We start from the raw sequence: 14,994 nt of genomic DNA on the forward strand, positions 1-14,994 counted from the left end.
TTGAATTAACAGTAGACTGTTACCATGTCCTCTCGAGCACCTCTTAGCCAAGCTCTGTATAGCTAGCCCTTTTAAACCTTTCTCGTAAAATGATCCTTCCCGCCTCCCAATCAGTTGTGTTCTGTTCTCTGAACACTCATCAGTATCCTTCTGGTAATGTGGTGCTCGGAAATCAATGCAGCATACCAGGTGCAGTCCCAGGACAGCCATAGGAGAAGACGCAGTCACACTAGAACCATGGAGGGAAACTCCATCGTGTTACAGCACAGCCTTGAGGAGTCAACATGATGTTAAACACACAGTATAAAGTCATGTTTAACATCATGTCAGCTGTCTGTAATTATCCCTAGGGTCAACTATGACTAGCTGATACAATGTTAAACATGACAGTATATGTCTATACTCAGGGCTAAATCATGTTCCACTCTGTATTCATTACAACAAATCCTGAAGGTCATGTTGTAACGCATGATTTCCCAGTGTAGATGGGCTTCAGTAAGATTGGCCATGTCATATAAACACAGAGACGAACTCTTACCTCCCTGCTAGACAGCATGATGTCGTCGTGTATGCAGCCTGAAACTGCATTCAGCATTATTGCATTCATTTGTTTCATTTGTTGCCACCATTTCAGATCCATTTCTATGTGCGAGAGGTATGAAAAATAACTTACCATGGAAATGGATGCTTGCTGGTCCTCATTAAAAAGTAAGCAATGAACTGTTGAGTTTGTGATGGCAGGACTGTCAGCCTGCATGAGACTGTGTGCAAATGAGCCAGAACATCTGTGGATTTTGTGGGAGGTCAGGAAATGCTGTGTGTGTGTTTGTGTGTGTGTGTGTGTGTGTGTGTGTGTGTGCGCGCGTGCGTTTGAGAGAAAGATGTTGACAGTGACTCCGCATGCAACTCTACATTGGCAATAAATGAGCAGCTTTACCCCAGTGATGTGGATAGACTCCACAACTTGGCACTGTATTTCCTTATTGCTTAGCACAAGCAGACCTCCTCTAGTGTGATTGCATAGACTGCCAGGACAGCACTCATACTCACCAGACTTTCCATCCCCATATTTTCCTTGTATATGGTTAAAAATCCAGCAGAGCAGGATGCTAGACATGCATGTGGTGTGCAGGTCTATTCTGGATTCTGGTAGCTGATATATACCCATATCGCCTGATTACTTCTCCTTCTATTGTCATCTCCCACCTGCCCCATGTTCAACAGAATGTTTCTCTTTCTTCCAGTGCTCATTGCTGCTGCAGGCACCTGTCTTATGTACCATGTACCTGAGCCGTTCTCTTTGCAATTCAGCACCTTGGATACTTTTCTGGGTTGTTTATACCGTGGTGGTTTGGCAGCCCTACAGTGGTTGGCATCGAGCGCCATCTTCTGGTACTCTCTGACCTCAGCCATTTTACCAATATAAAGAATGAAAACAAAGAATGTGAGCAAGCCAACTTCCTACAGCCCCAAGCCCTTTTACCTGTGTCACTCTTTTTTTTTTAAATGGAGCTTTTTACTGAATCAACATCCACATATCTTATACAAAGAATAATAATACACATTTCCAAAATGTAAACAGCAATCTCAAACCATTTTATTAATCAACCTCACATAGAGCACAGCACAGATCAGATTAAAAGCAGCCACAACCGTGTAATCATAAATACATTAAATACATAACTTATTCAAAACCATACTGATAATATAAAACCTAAGCAGATTATATTCATTATATATAAACATCTTCCTATGCTGCCAGTTTATATTTAAATAATATACGGACATGAAACCCATAAAAGGGTACCTCTGATTGAACTGTGACAATTTGTATCAGGTGAAGCTCTGCCCCCAAATATTCAGTCGCACATAACTGCTTCTTACAGAAACATCAGCCATTAAAATATGACCTCAGGTCTTTTCATTGGACTATTGTGTATGCAATGTTATCAAACGCAATATTCATGAAGGTGTCACAAAGAACAACTGGTAAGTTATGAAGGGCCTTTTCTTGAATCATTGAAATTCACAGGAGTTTTGCCATCAGTGTTAATGAGAGTAGGATTAGACCTCAAAGGTCTAATACACAATATTTTACTTCTACCTAGTGTTATGTTATGTTCTTATGTTCAGACACACATGAATGCACATACAGACCTTTAATCATGTCTGTCCCTAAATGACAGATAAATTTAAAGGAATAAGTACACAGAAGGCCTGTAGTCACTACCTTTTGCGTTATACAACAGGCTATTTTATCTGAACAGAGTAGATGTCACATACTTTTTGCAGAACATCTGTGATCCTGAACTCTAGGGCAGATATCCTACAGCAGTTCTACCATTTACAAACAGTATAGAATTACATGCAGAAGAAAGTGCACAAGAAACTAAATATATATTTATATAGATTACAATACTTAATCCCATGGGGATGAAATTGTTTCAGGTCTACTTGCTGCATTCACGAATCAGGGTGCCTGGCATAATTACTAACTCTGATAGCTCCCATTAGCAAGGGTTTAAAGTTACAATATAAAAAACTTACTGGGAACTGCAGCAAAACGCCTTGACCATAGTGTTACAAACAGATTGATTAACTGTGACATATTGTTACAGTACATTTACTTCAACAATTACCAGCGAACCAAATCAATGGTTTGTAAAGAAATTCCACAGATATTTCCCATTCTAACTATTTTGCTTTAAAAATTGTGACCCATGTGTTTCCATGGGAGAGATCTCCAGCCATGTATATTGTAAAGTGTTCACTCCACCCTGGTACCTACAGACTGACCCTAGAGGAGTCCAACCTCTCCCATAGACAGCAGCTTATTTTGTCCCCATCCAGAGAATGAATAGAGATCTCCCAATCACTGTAGCTGTACGTTGACGGGACCCATGTAGTCTCTTGGTAAACAGCTAGGGTTTTACCCGCAGCTTGCTTCTCTTCAGTGGCAGAACCAGATGGCTGAGCTCAGTAGTTAGTAGCAAGATCCAAGGCTAATCATCTTGCCAGCAAGATGCATCAACACCTGGCTGCTTGCTGAGGACTGAACAGCTCCATTTCCTGAGCAACTCTGAGGCATCAGTGAAAATAGCTTCAATTCCTACAGAGATAACAGATTTCTTTTTAAAACAAGAATATACAGGCACATGTTTGTATTCCCTTATTCCAAAGCTCTTTTGCATCTGGCCCATAGCCACAATATAAAGGAGTTTCTACTATGTCCTAAGGCTGGGCACAGAACCTAACACAATTATCCTTTAGTCGTAGGAATGGCCATCACTCAATCGATTAATCTGTCAATCTCTGGGTACTTTTATGGCCTCATCACCACGGCACGTATGCTAGGTCTCCCACGGTAAGTAAGGGGTTAATCTTATTGCTGGAAATACACAGCAGTTAAAGGTCATTCTAAAGAGCAATGCGTTCTGTGTTTGTTTGTGTTTTAAAAAGGAAACTAAATGATGAGTGTAAATATCTCATGTATCTTACCAGAGTCACTTGACGTTAGATTAGATGAGCAGTGCTTTGGAAGGTATTCTCTGAATTGACACTCTGGCAGCTGCTGTAAGATATAGACAAGAATTTATATACAACTGTTCTGTACACCAGTGTGATGTTAGTAAAGAATGATTGCAATGCTTCTCATGTGTTTTTTTAAATACAACGTACCTGGCAGGAGTAAATTTCTTTGCTGCAAGAGAAAAAAAATATCATCATTAGCATTCTGCAGATGACAGGGATTAGTCCTGCTTTGAGCTGGGGGTTGGACTAGATGACTTCCTGAGGTCCTTTCCAACCCTGATATTCTATGACCATCTCCATCTTGCAGGCTATTTATTTCATTGTTTTGTTGGAGAATTACCCCACTGATTTAACAACAGAAATCTGTTATAGGCCGAGACGAGCTATTCTTCTCCTCTTTTCCATAACCCTTCCAACCCGTACTGGCCTTAGACCTGGAAGCTGTTCCCCAAACTGTTATAACCTATGAGCAGAGCAACTTGTTACATCTGGGTCTCTAGGACCAACCCCTCTGCTCCCTGTGAGAAATCAGAACTTACTAGTAGAACTAAACAGGTATCTCAATGAACGCTCCACATATATTTGCCTAACTAACTCAGTGTATTCTCTTAGGGTGCCTTTGTATCTCTCTTGTGTTCATGTTCCATTCATATTCTAACAAACACGTTGATTGTCAAGAAAATTAACAGAAAAAATGCATCTTAAGTGACTATTAGGGAATATTCCTGGGAAGCAAATTCTCATCTTGTAAATATAAGTTGTTTCATTGGAAACCTGATTTTGTGTCTCATATAATCAGGGAAATGAAAGATAGCATGTGACTGATTTGTCCAATTAAAACTAATCAGTATTGCTCATGTTCTGAATATCAAATGCTTGTAACAAACTGCGAGCAAACTACAGAGCAGAAAAGTACTCAGCAAATAATTTTTAAAGTGCAGATCAATCAAAAATGGCATAAACTGCTTATGCACTACTTGTGAGAAGAAAGAGAGGATCCATTTGACAAATAAATTATTTGCTCTGAATTATTCAGCTCTGCAGTCATAATTGTTTCTATAGATATCTGTTTCTATAACAGTCATTATTCCTATCTCTAGAAACAAGGCAGTCCAATAAAAGATATAATTTCACCCACCTTGTCTCTCTAATATATTGGGACCAACACAGCTACAACAACACTGCAAACGGCCTATCTGGCATACTGAGCAATAGCAGTTGGAGGCACCAGTGTTATTTCTGGTTGATGTCCTCCTGGCTGATCCCTGGTCAGTTCTCCTGGCAATAACTGCTAATGATTAGAGCTGGTCGAAAAACGTATTTTATTTTCTGCAACAATGTTCAAAGAACATGAAAATTCTTCATTGTTTGTTGAATTTGGGGAGATGTTTGTCAAAAACCTAAAAATGGAATATTTCGAGGGAAATTTGAAAAATTTCAACAAAGATGGGAATTTTCTCACTGAAGTTTCCACTTTTTTTTTCTGAAAATTTTCCAACCAGTTCTATAGAGGGTGCAAATAAAGAAATGAACCTTGGACAGTATCTCACCTTTCCTTCGAAGGTGCTTTACAAGCCAAACGAGGAATGATGCTGTCGACAGGAGTGAGGCTCCAGTGGCTGCTATTCCAACAGAGATGTAACTGAGCAGTTCTTCAGGCACTTGGGGAGCTAAGAAGGCAAGAAAGATCCTATGAGATCAGGAGAAATGCACGGTCTCTGAAGTGCTTTCTGCTTGTTCCATTTCCATTCAGTCCTATTGCAAGCAGCAGGACAGCTGCTTATTTCCTTACATTTCTCTCACTGAGTAGTGGCACCTGCTGTATGCAGGACTGGGCAGGGAAAGCCTCTGAATATGCCAAACAATGGCTGAAAGCTTTATTCTGAAAATAGTCCCGTCTAACTGGTGGCAGGTTAGCGAGGATGCAATTCTGCTGGGTCCCTTGTTACTTTGAATGGATCTTTAGGGTCAGATTTTGATATCTGTACTCCCACTGAGTAATGTCTGACTCCTTGAGCAGTCCCACTGAAATCAATGAATTTACTCAAGGAGTAACGTACAACACAATGTGAGGAAAGGTATCTTAGGGATGATAGGTGGGATTTTTAAAAGTGTTCAGTGTGGCCCATTGTTGCTCCTATTCCAATCAGTGATACAACTCCTTTTGACTTGGATAAGAGCAGAGTTAAGCCAAGGTGGAACATTTTTTAAGTGGTTAATTTGCAACCACTTATAGAAGTGATCTATTTGGTTCTAGCCTGAAAATATTTAAGTTATGAGGTATTTAGAGCTGGCAAAAATAATTTAGTCTAAATACTCTTTTTTACTATTGGGTTTTTGCCTCAATGAAAATTTTCACAGAAATTGTTTCCTTTCCTTGAAAATTTTCAATTTTTTGATAGAAAGCCAAAAACTCAGAGACAGGAAAAAATTCAGCTGAAAACCAAAAACATCAGTTTCTGAGTTTGGGGGATTTTTAACAAAAAGTCAAATATTTTCAGTGGGAAAAATATGTATCTGACCAGCACTAGAAATGACAAAAGTCATTGCATCCCATCCTTCCCTAGATTCTCATCCAATAACAAGGCCAGGTCTCTTCGGCACCTAGTCACAAGTAAAAACACACATAAAATACCTTCGCATGTCGGCTGACTTGCAGTCCAGTTCCCTGCAGCACCACACTGAAGTATGTTAGAGCCTTTTAGCAACCATCCCTCTGTACAGTTAAACTCGCAAACTGTGCTGTATGCAAAATCCCCAAGAAGGTGTGAACAATTCATGGAGCCCTTCTCAGGGAGTATCAGGGTTTCACACTGTGCAACTGAAATACAAAAACACATACAAATGGTTAACACAGACTCTAAGAAGCGTCCAAAACTGGGTCCCACTATTGGTGCTAGTAAATGTGCACCATATTTCACCATCTGTATTTTGTTTCTGGGATGAATGACCTTGCAGTGGGTTTTTGCTAAAATATATTAGACTTCAGCAAAGTAAAGAGCTGGTAGTACTACTGTATCAAGCTAAATGTTCTGCACTTTAAGACTTCAGTGGGAATCACTTTAGATCAGATCCTCAGCTCATGCAAACCGGTGTAGTTCCGTTGATTTCAATGGAGCTACATCAATTTGCACCAGCTCACGAGCTGGCCTTACTCTTCAATACACAGGGTTCAAGGTGTCATGTTTGTAACAGATACCTAGGCTCCTCAGCCTCACTTGATTATTTTGAAAGGACAAAGACCTACCTTCACACTTTGGGAAGGGCTCTGACCATTCTCCCTGCGCTGTGCACTGAATCGTGGGTGATCCACTTAATCTGTAGCCCTCCTCACAATGGAACTCACAGGCTGAGTTGTGGGTGAATTCTGGATGACGGGCAGTACACTCCACAAAGCCATTTTCAGGCCTGGTCACTGCTTCACACGTCACAGCTGAGACACACAGAGAGCACATCAGTGGTTAGTTTGGACGCCACAGGAGCACTCTACACAAGCAGTGAGAGCCCTGTGTACTTGGAAGGGAAGTGATAAAGAAAGGTACCTTCGCATTCTGCCTGCTGTCCATCCCACTCTCCAGAAGCGCCGCACTGCAGCCTGTCTGATCCCCTCAACACAAACCCTTCTTCACAGGCAAACTCACAGGTGGAATTCCACAGTAAGTTCCCAGAGGCTGGAGAACACGTCACGGAGCCATGAGCCGGAGCCTTTAAGCCATCACACTGCACAACTGTAAATCACATGGAATAGCAGGGAGCTTAGTTTGGAGCAACTTTTCTTCTGCATGGTAACAGGATACACATTGACGGGAGCTGGGCATTAGAGAGGGAAGCTATCTCCCTGCAGGCTAAGAAAATGACTCGGAGCAGTTGGACCTGGGTGTCTCAGGGGACTGGACATGGGATTTTGGGATATCTCAGTATTTCATAACATTTAACCAAAATACAAATATATTCTTGTAAGATGTATAAAGTGTCTCTAAAAAGGGTTCTAAACTATGTCCCATTTCTGGTACTGACAGGTGTGCATCAGACCCCACTCCAAATCAATCTGCATTTCAGATCTGAAACAAATGATCTTTCAGTGATCTTCCTCTCAAGCACCTTAGAGTTCAGCCTTTCTGAAAAAAAGTGCTATGTGAAAATCAAGAGCTTATATTATCCTTGTATATAGCTGATCGGATTTGCAAAGCTTCTGCACTCGAAGCACTTGATAGGAATTGCTTAATCTTAAGTACCTTCACATTCCGGCTGCTGTCCATTCCACTTTCCAGAAGCACCACACTGCAGCCTGTCTGATCCCTTCAACACAAACCCTTCTTCACAGGCAAACTCACAGGTTGAATTCCACAGAAAGTTCCCAGAGACCGGAGAGCACGTCACGGAGCCATGAGCAGGAGCCTTTAAGCCATCACACTGCACAACTGTAAATCACATGGAATAGCAGGGAGCTTAGTCTGGAGCAAACTAAGGGAAAAACTTTTCTTCTGCGTGGTAACAAATATACATTGGCGGGACCTAGGTGTTAGAGAGTGAAACTATCTCCCTGCAGGCTAAGAAAATGAATAGGAGCAGTGGTATCTGAGTGTCTCATGGGACTGGACATGAGATTTGGGGATGTCTCCATATTTCATAACATGTAACCAAAATACAAATATATTCTTGTAAGATGTATAAAGTGTTTCTAAAAAAGATTCTAATCTATGCCCCATTTCTGGTACCGACAGATGTGCATCAGACCCCACTCCAAATCAATCTGCATTTCAGATCTGAAACAAATGATCTTTCAGTGATTTTTCTCTCAAGCACCTTAGAGTTCAGCCTTTCTGAAAAAAGCTGCTACGTGAAAATCAAGAGCTTATATTATCCCTGTATATAGCTGATTGGATTTGCAAAGCTTCTGCTATCAAAGCATTTGATAGGAATTGCTTAATCTTAAACACAACATTCGCGGTATGCAATTATGCTTCTTGGAAGTCTGCTGCTCACAAGCACCACTTCCCCTGTCTGTGCCTCATTTTCCACATCTGTAAAATGGGGACAATGATACTGACTTCCTTTGGAAAACACTTTGAGACACACAGAGAACACATCAGTGGTTAGTTTGGACACCTCAGGAGCACTCTACACAAGCAGTGAGAGCCCTGCGTACTGGGAAGGGCAGTGATAAAGAAAGGTACCTTCGCATTCTGGCTGCTGTCCATCCCACTCTCCAGAAGCACTGCACTGCAGCTTGTCTGATCCCCTCAACACAAACCCTTCTTCACAGGCAAACTCACAGGTGGAATTCCACAGAAAGTTCCCAGAGGCCGGAGAGCACGTCATGGAGCCATGAGCCGGAGCCTTTAAGCCATCACACTGCACAACTGCAAATCACATGGAATAGCAGGGAGCTTAGTTTGGAGCAAACTAAGAGAAAAACTTCCTGTGTGGTAACAGGATATACATTGACGGGAGCTGGGCATAAGGGAAGCTATCTCCGTGCAGGCTAAGAAAGTGACTCGGAGCAGTGGGACCTGGGTGTCTCAGGGGACTGGACATGGGATTTCGGGATGTCTCAGTATTTCATAACATATATCCAAAATACAAATATATTCTTGTAAGATGTATAAAGTGTCTCTAAAAAAGTTTCTAAACTATGTCCCATTTCTGGGACTGACAGGTGTGCATCAGACGCCACACCAAATCAATCTGCATTTCAGATCTGAAACAAATGATCTTTCAGTGATCTTTTTCTCATGCCCCTTAGAGTTCAGCCTTTCTGAAAAAAGGTGCTATGTGAAAATCAAGAGCTTATATTATCACTGTATCTAGCTGATTGGATTTGCAAAGCTTCTGCACTCGAAGTACTTGATAGGAATTGCTTAATCTTAAGTACCTTCACATTCCGGCTGCTGTCCATTCCACTTTCCAGAAGCACCACACTGCAGCCTGTCTGATCCCTTCAACACGAACCCTTCTTCACAGGCAAACTCACAGGTTGAATTCCACAGAAAGTTGCCAGAGGCAGGAGAACACGTCAGGGAGCCATGAGCTGGAGCCCTTAAGCCATCACATTGCACAACTGCAAATCACATGGAATAGCAGGGAGCTTAGTTTGGAGCAAACTAAGAGAAAAACTTTTCTTCTGCATGATAACAGAATATACATTGGCGGGAGCTGGGCTTTGGAGAGCGAAGCTATCTCCCTGCAGGTTAAGAAAGTGACAGGAGCAGAGACAGTGTAGAGCTGGACTATACTTCTTCTGGGACAAAGAGAGGCCTGTAGGCTCCAGATCTGTCAACCTGAAACCCAATTCCCTTTAAGAATTTAATTTTAAAATAGTGGGCCAAAGCCTCCATTGCTGTAAAGGGGCAAAGCTGAATTGAAGTCAACAGCACTATAAGGATTTATGCCAGTTGAGATCTGGCCAACAGTTCCCTGAGAATTTACCTCTACATGCTGGAGTGGGTGCAGACCAGTCTCCGGAAGAGGTACACCAAACTGGTTCAAACCCAGTTGATTCATAGCCTTCTGCACACTGAACCTCACAGGATGAGTTGTAGCTGTAGTTCTGCAGTGGATGGCTGCACTCCAGTGTCCCTTGATCGGGTTCTTTTAATTGGTCGCAAGTCACAACTACAAAGTGACACAAGCAGGCCTACAGTCAGTACCACTTTCTCAGCAGCAAATGAAATCAGACTAGCTAGACCTACTGAAAACTAGCTGATATGCACATGTCCCTGTTTGAAAGGCATTAAGAGATAATCTTACCATGCTGGCATTCAGGCCCATAGAATCCAGCATCACAGAGGCAGGTATGATTGTTAATGGTCTCCACGCATTCACCATGGCCACTGCAGGAAGACTGGTTACAGGAAGCTAGAAGGAAATTCAGCATGGTTATAAAACAAACAATCTACCCCTTTACTAGTTAATCTGTTTAGAGCCATTGCAGTGCTTTACTTATCCAGGAGAAAAAACACTCTGAATAATAAATACTTTGCAAAGTAAACAGAGAGTGAAGGTTATGCCATTTGAAATTACATTGGTTTTGCATCACAGCATTTCAGAAACGAAGACAATTGAACCTAACAACTCACAAAAGTATTGCTGTGGCTGGAAAATGACTCAACTAATATCAAAAGTTAAATCACAAAAAGAACAATAGACTTTTACATGATTTAATAAAGGCTCTAAGTTCTGCATTATTCGTTTTAAGCAAGCGAATAGCCCTCAGTGGACCACTCACATGCTTAAAGTTAAGCCTATAGTAACAATTTTATATTATATAATATATATATATATATTATTTATATATATATTATATAATATATCTGGGTTAGCTAATAAACATCCATGTTCTTATTCTCATATAGGCTCTTTGGGATTGATTGCATTCTGTACCTGCATAGCACAAGGCAACCTTCTGTTTGCTGCATCTTTCATCATTCCATTTGCCTGGATCCTTCTCTCTTTTGATGTAGATTTCAACACAGTCCTCATTATTCTTTTTGTTGTTTGGTTCACCCTTAGCCCAGTTTTTAGCCTCTTCAGTCAGCCGTTTTCTTGTTCCAACCCAGGTCCACTCATTATCAATCTTTCTGATTCCAATCCAGTAATAACTTGGATTGAAGGGTAAAAATGCATTCAGATAGACAATTTCCTCCTTATTCTGAATGGCAACCATATTTGTATAGTGTTTCATACACCATTCCTCCGCAAGATAATAAGTCATATTTTTTTCTGAATAGTGGTATGTCCAGCAATAGCCCTCCTCAAGCACCATAAATCCTAGAAAGAGAAGATGCAGAGAAGTTGGTATCCTTTTACCTGTACTTCCTGTTTTTTTATCAAACGCCATTTTTTTCCCCTTTATATTATTCTGCTTTACGAAGAGTATTTCCAGGAAGAATTAGAATCTATCTCTTTGAGAGAACTGATCAGAAAAAGAGCTTCAGCAGCTAGAACTGCAGTATATAGCACAGAGATATTTAAAAATACAAAAAAAATCCCAGAATGTTACGGAGAGAGAGAGAGAAAGAGAGAGGAATGAAAACAGCATGGAAATGTAGTCCAAACGTACAAGATGTCAGTGTCAAAATGCTCTTCCAAGAGCTAACAGAAATAATGCTTTTGAATTAGGGATCCCACCTGCACGCTACGTTTTGGATATAACTTCTACAGCAACATAGACCTGATTGCTTTTTTCTAAAGAAGAATATATCTAGATCTCAGTGGATATTGTATATGTGCAGGTATTTGAGCCTGTATAGGTATGGCTGCATTTGCTTTATACAAAGTTACAATAGACTCCCAATCAGATATGTCAATATCAAATGTAGTGTCTCCAGCTTGTCGAGGATGTGTGCAGTCATTGCCCACACTGGGTGGGTATGCTGCACAACCCCACATAGGGGCCACTTTGGCTTTGGCAGTTGAGAGAAGAAGCATGCCATGGTATCTAATGCTTTCTGGGCAAATGTGCCCTAAAACTTAACTCAGCTACTGCCCCCCATTTACTTCAGAAGGAAGCTGCGAGAAAACAGCAGTGCTGTTACTTCCAGTCTAACTTGTTTTCCACTCAGGGTACGTCTACACTGCACGATTATTTCGAATTAGCTTAAACCGATATTACAAAACAGATCTAATAAAATAGGTTTAGCGCGTCCACAGTGGGATCCTGAAATTGATTGTTTGCGTCCATGGTCCAAAGCTACCATCGATTTCAGGAGCGATGCACTGTGGGTAGCTGTTCCTCAGCTATCCCATAGTTCCCACTTCCGTGTTGAGAGCACAGTGCCTGATGGGGCAGAAAACACTGCCCCGGGTGGTGCTGGGTACAGCCTCACCCCTCCCTTTGTGAAGGCAGCAGACAACCCTTTGCGCTTTTTCGCGGAGTGCACTGAGCAAACGGCCATGACAGCAATCTTTCCGTTTTTTTTTCACGTGTGGTGGGGGGAAAATAAACTGGGCGCTGTTCCCTGAAACCAACGCCAACACTGTGTTTGAACCTACAGACAATGGGCACTCAGCCAAGATAGGCAAAGCCATACATAATTTCAGAGAGCTGCTGTAGGACTGTGGAAGGCTGGAGTCCTCAGTACACCCTCCCTCCCTTCATCGAGCGTCCATTTGAGTCTCTGGTCTTCCCGTTACGCTTGTCCACAAGCGCTGTGTATCCTGGCAGTTTTTTATTCATACGCTTTGGCATTCGTGTTTCTGTAACGGAGCTGGATACAACAATTTGTCTCCCATAGCAGCGATAGACCTATATCTCCCTACGTTATGCTGGACGCTCTTTTTCGATTTCAACTGCATCCGCCAGCCGTGCTGATCAGAGCTCCACGCTGGGGCAAGCAGGAAATGTAATTTCAAAAAGTTCGCGGGGCTTTTCCGTTATACCATGCCCGCTGCGCATCCGAGTTCAGATTGCTGTCCAGAGCGGTTCGCGTGGCGCCTCTGGATGCGCCCGGAGGCCAATAACTCGATTTCCGTCCACAGAACCCTAATCCGAGTTATCTACTCTTCGAATTTAGACGCTACTGCCTCTCGTTGGGAGGAGTTCGAATCGATTTAAGGAGCCGTTTAACTCGATATTAATGACGACGTCGTGTGAACGGATACAGCGTTAAATCGGTATATCGGCCATTAAACCGATTTAAAGTCGCAGTGTAGACCTGGCCTCAGATACACACTCACTTACCGTAAGTGAGAACAGAGAGGAACCACAGGCCAATCATGTTTCCGGGGAACTTCGCTTCACTTTGCTCTTTGAAGAAATGGCTGCAAAAAACAAACATGCAGGATTACAGCACATGGTTTAAGCGCTGACATTAACTTATTGCAATACAATAATATCATACGACGTTATTGTCTATAGCATCCTTCCTATATGCTATTTCACAAATGACTTTATGGGGTTAAACAGCAAGTCTCTTCACTGGGCTAGTGTATTGTCTAAAGCAGATCTTAATGGTGAGGCAGACTGGAAATTAAAGTAACTTGCACAGGACATTTGTGTAGCGTTACTTCAGATCTGACTGAATCTGACAGCTCTGAGCTGAGATCACTGAGAATGAGCTCAGCTCATATATGAATACCTTTGGAAGGATTTGATTTTTATCAGTAAAAGTCGATAAACCTTGATTTCAAGTAAGAAAAATGCTGCTTGAGAACTTTTTAGAGTTTGATTTAAGGATCTTTATTTTGTATATTGTGACACAAGATATTGACAGTTTGTGTTTTAACTGTTATAAAGCTTTAACTTTTTGAATCTCAGTGTCTACTGTCATGAAATAATTATTGTCCAACCCACACAGACACACACACACACTTTCTGACACCTCATAATTTCCCACAACTGTAAAAATTTAAATTGATAAAAATTGAAAAAAAATGCTTAAAAGACACAATTTTGCACAAGTATGAAAATTTAAATCAATAAAAAAATCTTAAAAATGCTTAAAAATAAATTAAACTTTTTATTCTTCAAAATTATACAAAAATAAAAATTGAATTCTGCCAAGCATGGATACGAAATATAACAAAATTACTTGAAAGGCTATTATACTTACAGATTGTGGCTATGATGCCTGGTGCTAAGTAGCAGCCTGGTAAAGATGTGTCTTCAGTGACTGTTTTCCTTTGCTAAGTCACTGTAGTGGTTCTTATGCTAAGGCTCAGTAGAGAGCTGCCAGTCAGTGTGTACCCTTTGCGTTCAGCTCACAGCCTTTTTATTCTATCAGCTCCTACTTCCTAGAAATTCCAGTGACGTAGCTAAGAGGATATCTACTAGTAAGAAAATGAAAAATTCCCCAGGAAAAAGTATATCCATGATGCCAAAACTCACAAATACACACCCTTATGCCTTCCTGTCCCAGACACAAACCAACACCATAGATTTTAATTCAGATTAATGCACAATTCCAGGATTTCAAGAGAAAATAAAAATTCACACTCCATTAATCTTAGAATGTGGGTGAACTGATTCCTCACAGCTTTTCTGTTTTCATGGCTGCGCTTGTTTTGTTTGACTATAGTGAGCTTTACGTTGTTCCCCCCACATCCACCTTCCATACAGTAATAAAGTTGTGCTGTGTCTTCCAGAAATGTAAGAAAGAAATATATCATTTACTGACTCCCCTAGATGCTCAGATATCATGGTGATGGGCATGGAATGAGAACCAAAATAGATGGAAGTGGCACTTCACTAAAAAACCATCCTCCATCTCTATTACATTTCTAGATGCTTTTAACGTGAATGGGGGAGGTATTCAAAGCCAGCTAGTGGATTTAGATGCAAAACTCTTATTAATTTCAATGGGAATTATGTGTCTAAATTTCCTAGGAAACTTGGAAAATCTTAGCCAATGATTATATTTCTGAAATATACAGAAATTTACTCAGCATTTCACCCACATCATCCTCACACTCTCCTGGGAGTCATGCATTGTAAATATATTAAAGAGATGTTCCTTATGAGGA

At 41.1% G+C, this 14,994-nt stretch overlaps 1 protein-coding gene across 7 annotated transcripts; it reads right to left on the reverse strand.

The window, feature by feature from the left end:
- Window positions 1–1,575: 1,575 nt before the first annotated feature.
- Window positions 1,576–14,251, reverse strand: SELE (selectin E). Of its 7 annotated transcripts, XM_032806158.2 has the most exons (15): window positions 14,085–14,248; window positions 13,214–13,293; window positions 10,915–11,301; window positions 10,282–10,389; window positions 9,961–10,146; window positions 9,407–9,592; window positions 8,709–8,894; window positions 7,767–7,952; window positions 7,074–7,259; window positions 6,779–6,964; window positions 6,167–6,352; window positions 5,082–5,201; window positions 3,679–3,700; window positions 3,499–3,571; window positions 1,576–3,109 (listed from the first exon to the last, which is right to left on the reverse strand). In XM_032806158.2, the coding sequence occupies exons 2-14, from the start codon at window positions 13,248–13,250 to the stop codon at window positions 3,514–3,516; spliced, it is 2,034 nt and encodes a 677-aa protein (XP_032662049.1). In that variant the 5' UTR covers window positions 13,251–13,293; window positions 14,085–14,248; the 3' UTR covers window positions 1,576–3,109; window positions 3,499–3,513. The 7 variants fall into 7 exon arrangements, with proteins under 7 accessions (XP_032662049.1, XP_032662051.1, XP_074924037.1 ...); XM_032806160.2 differs by lacking the exon at window positions 7,767–7,952 and having other exon boundaries at window positions 14,085–14,251; XM_075067936.1 differs by lacking the exon at window positions 7,074–7,259 and having other exon boundaries at window positions 14,085–14,250.
- Window positions 14,252–14,994: the final 743 nt, after the last annotated feature.

This window comes from Chelonoidis abingdonii, chromosome 7 (assembly GCF_003597395.2).
Source record: "Chelonoidis abingdonii isolate Lonesome George chromosome 7, CheloAbing_2.0, whole genome shotgun sequence".
Classification (NCBI taxonomy): domain Eukaryota; kingdom Metazoa; phylum Chordata; order Testudines; family Testudinidae; genus Chelonoidis; species Chelonoidis abingdonii.

Bases quoted from the DNA above. Each gene is read 5' to 3' on its own strand.
- SELE (XM_032806158.2), bottom strand. From the start codon at position 13,250: ATGATTGGCCTGTGGTTCCTCTCTGTTCTCACTTACG. The intron at 10,390-10,914 runs GTACAGAATGCA...ATTTCCTTCTAG, and splicing joins GGTTGCCTTGTGCTATGCAG to CTTCCTGTAACCAGTCTTCC. The intron at 3,701-5,081 runs GTGAGATACTGT...TTTCTCTTGCAG, and splicing joins AAAGCACCTTCGAAGGAAAG to CAAAGAAATTTACTCCTGCC.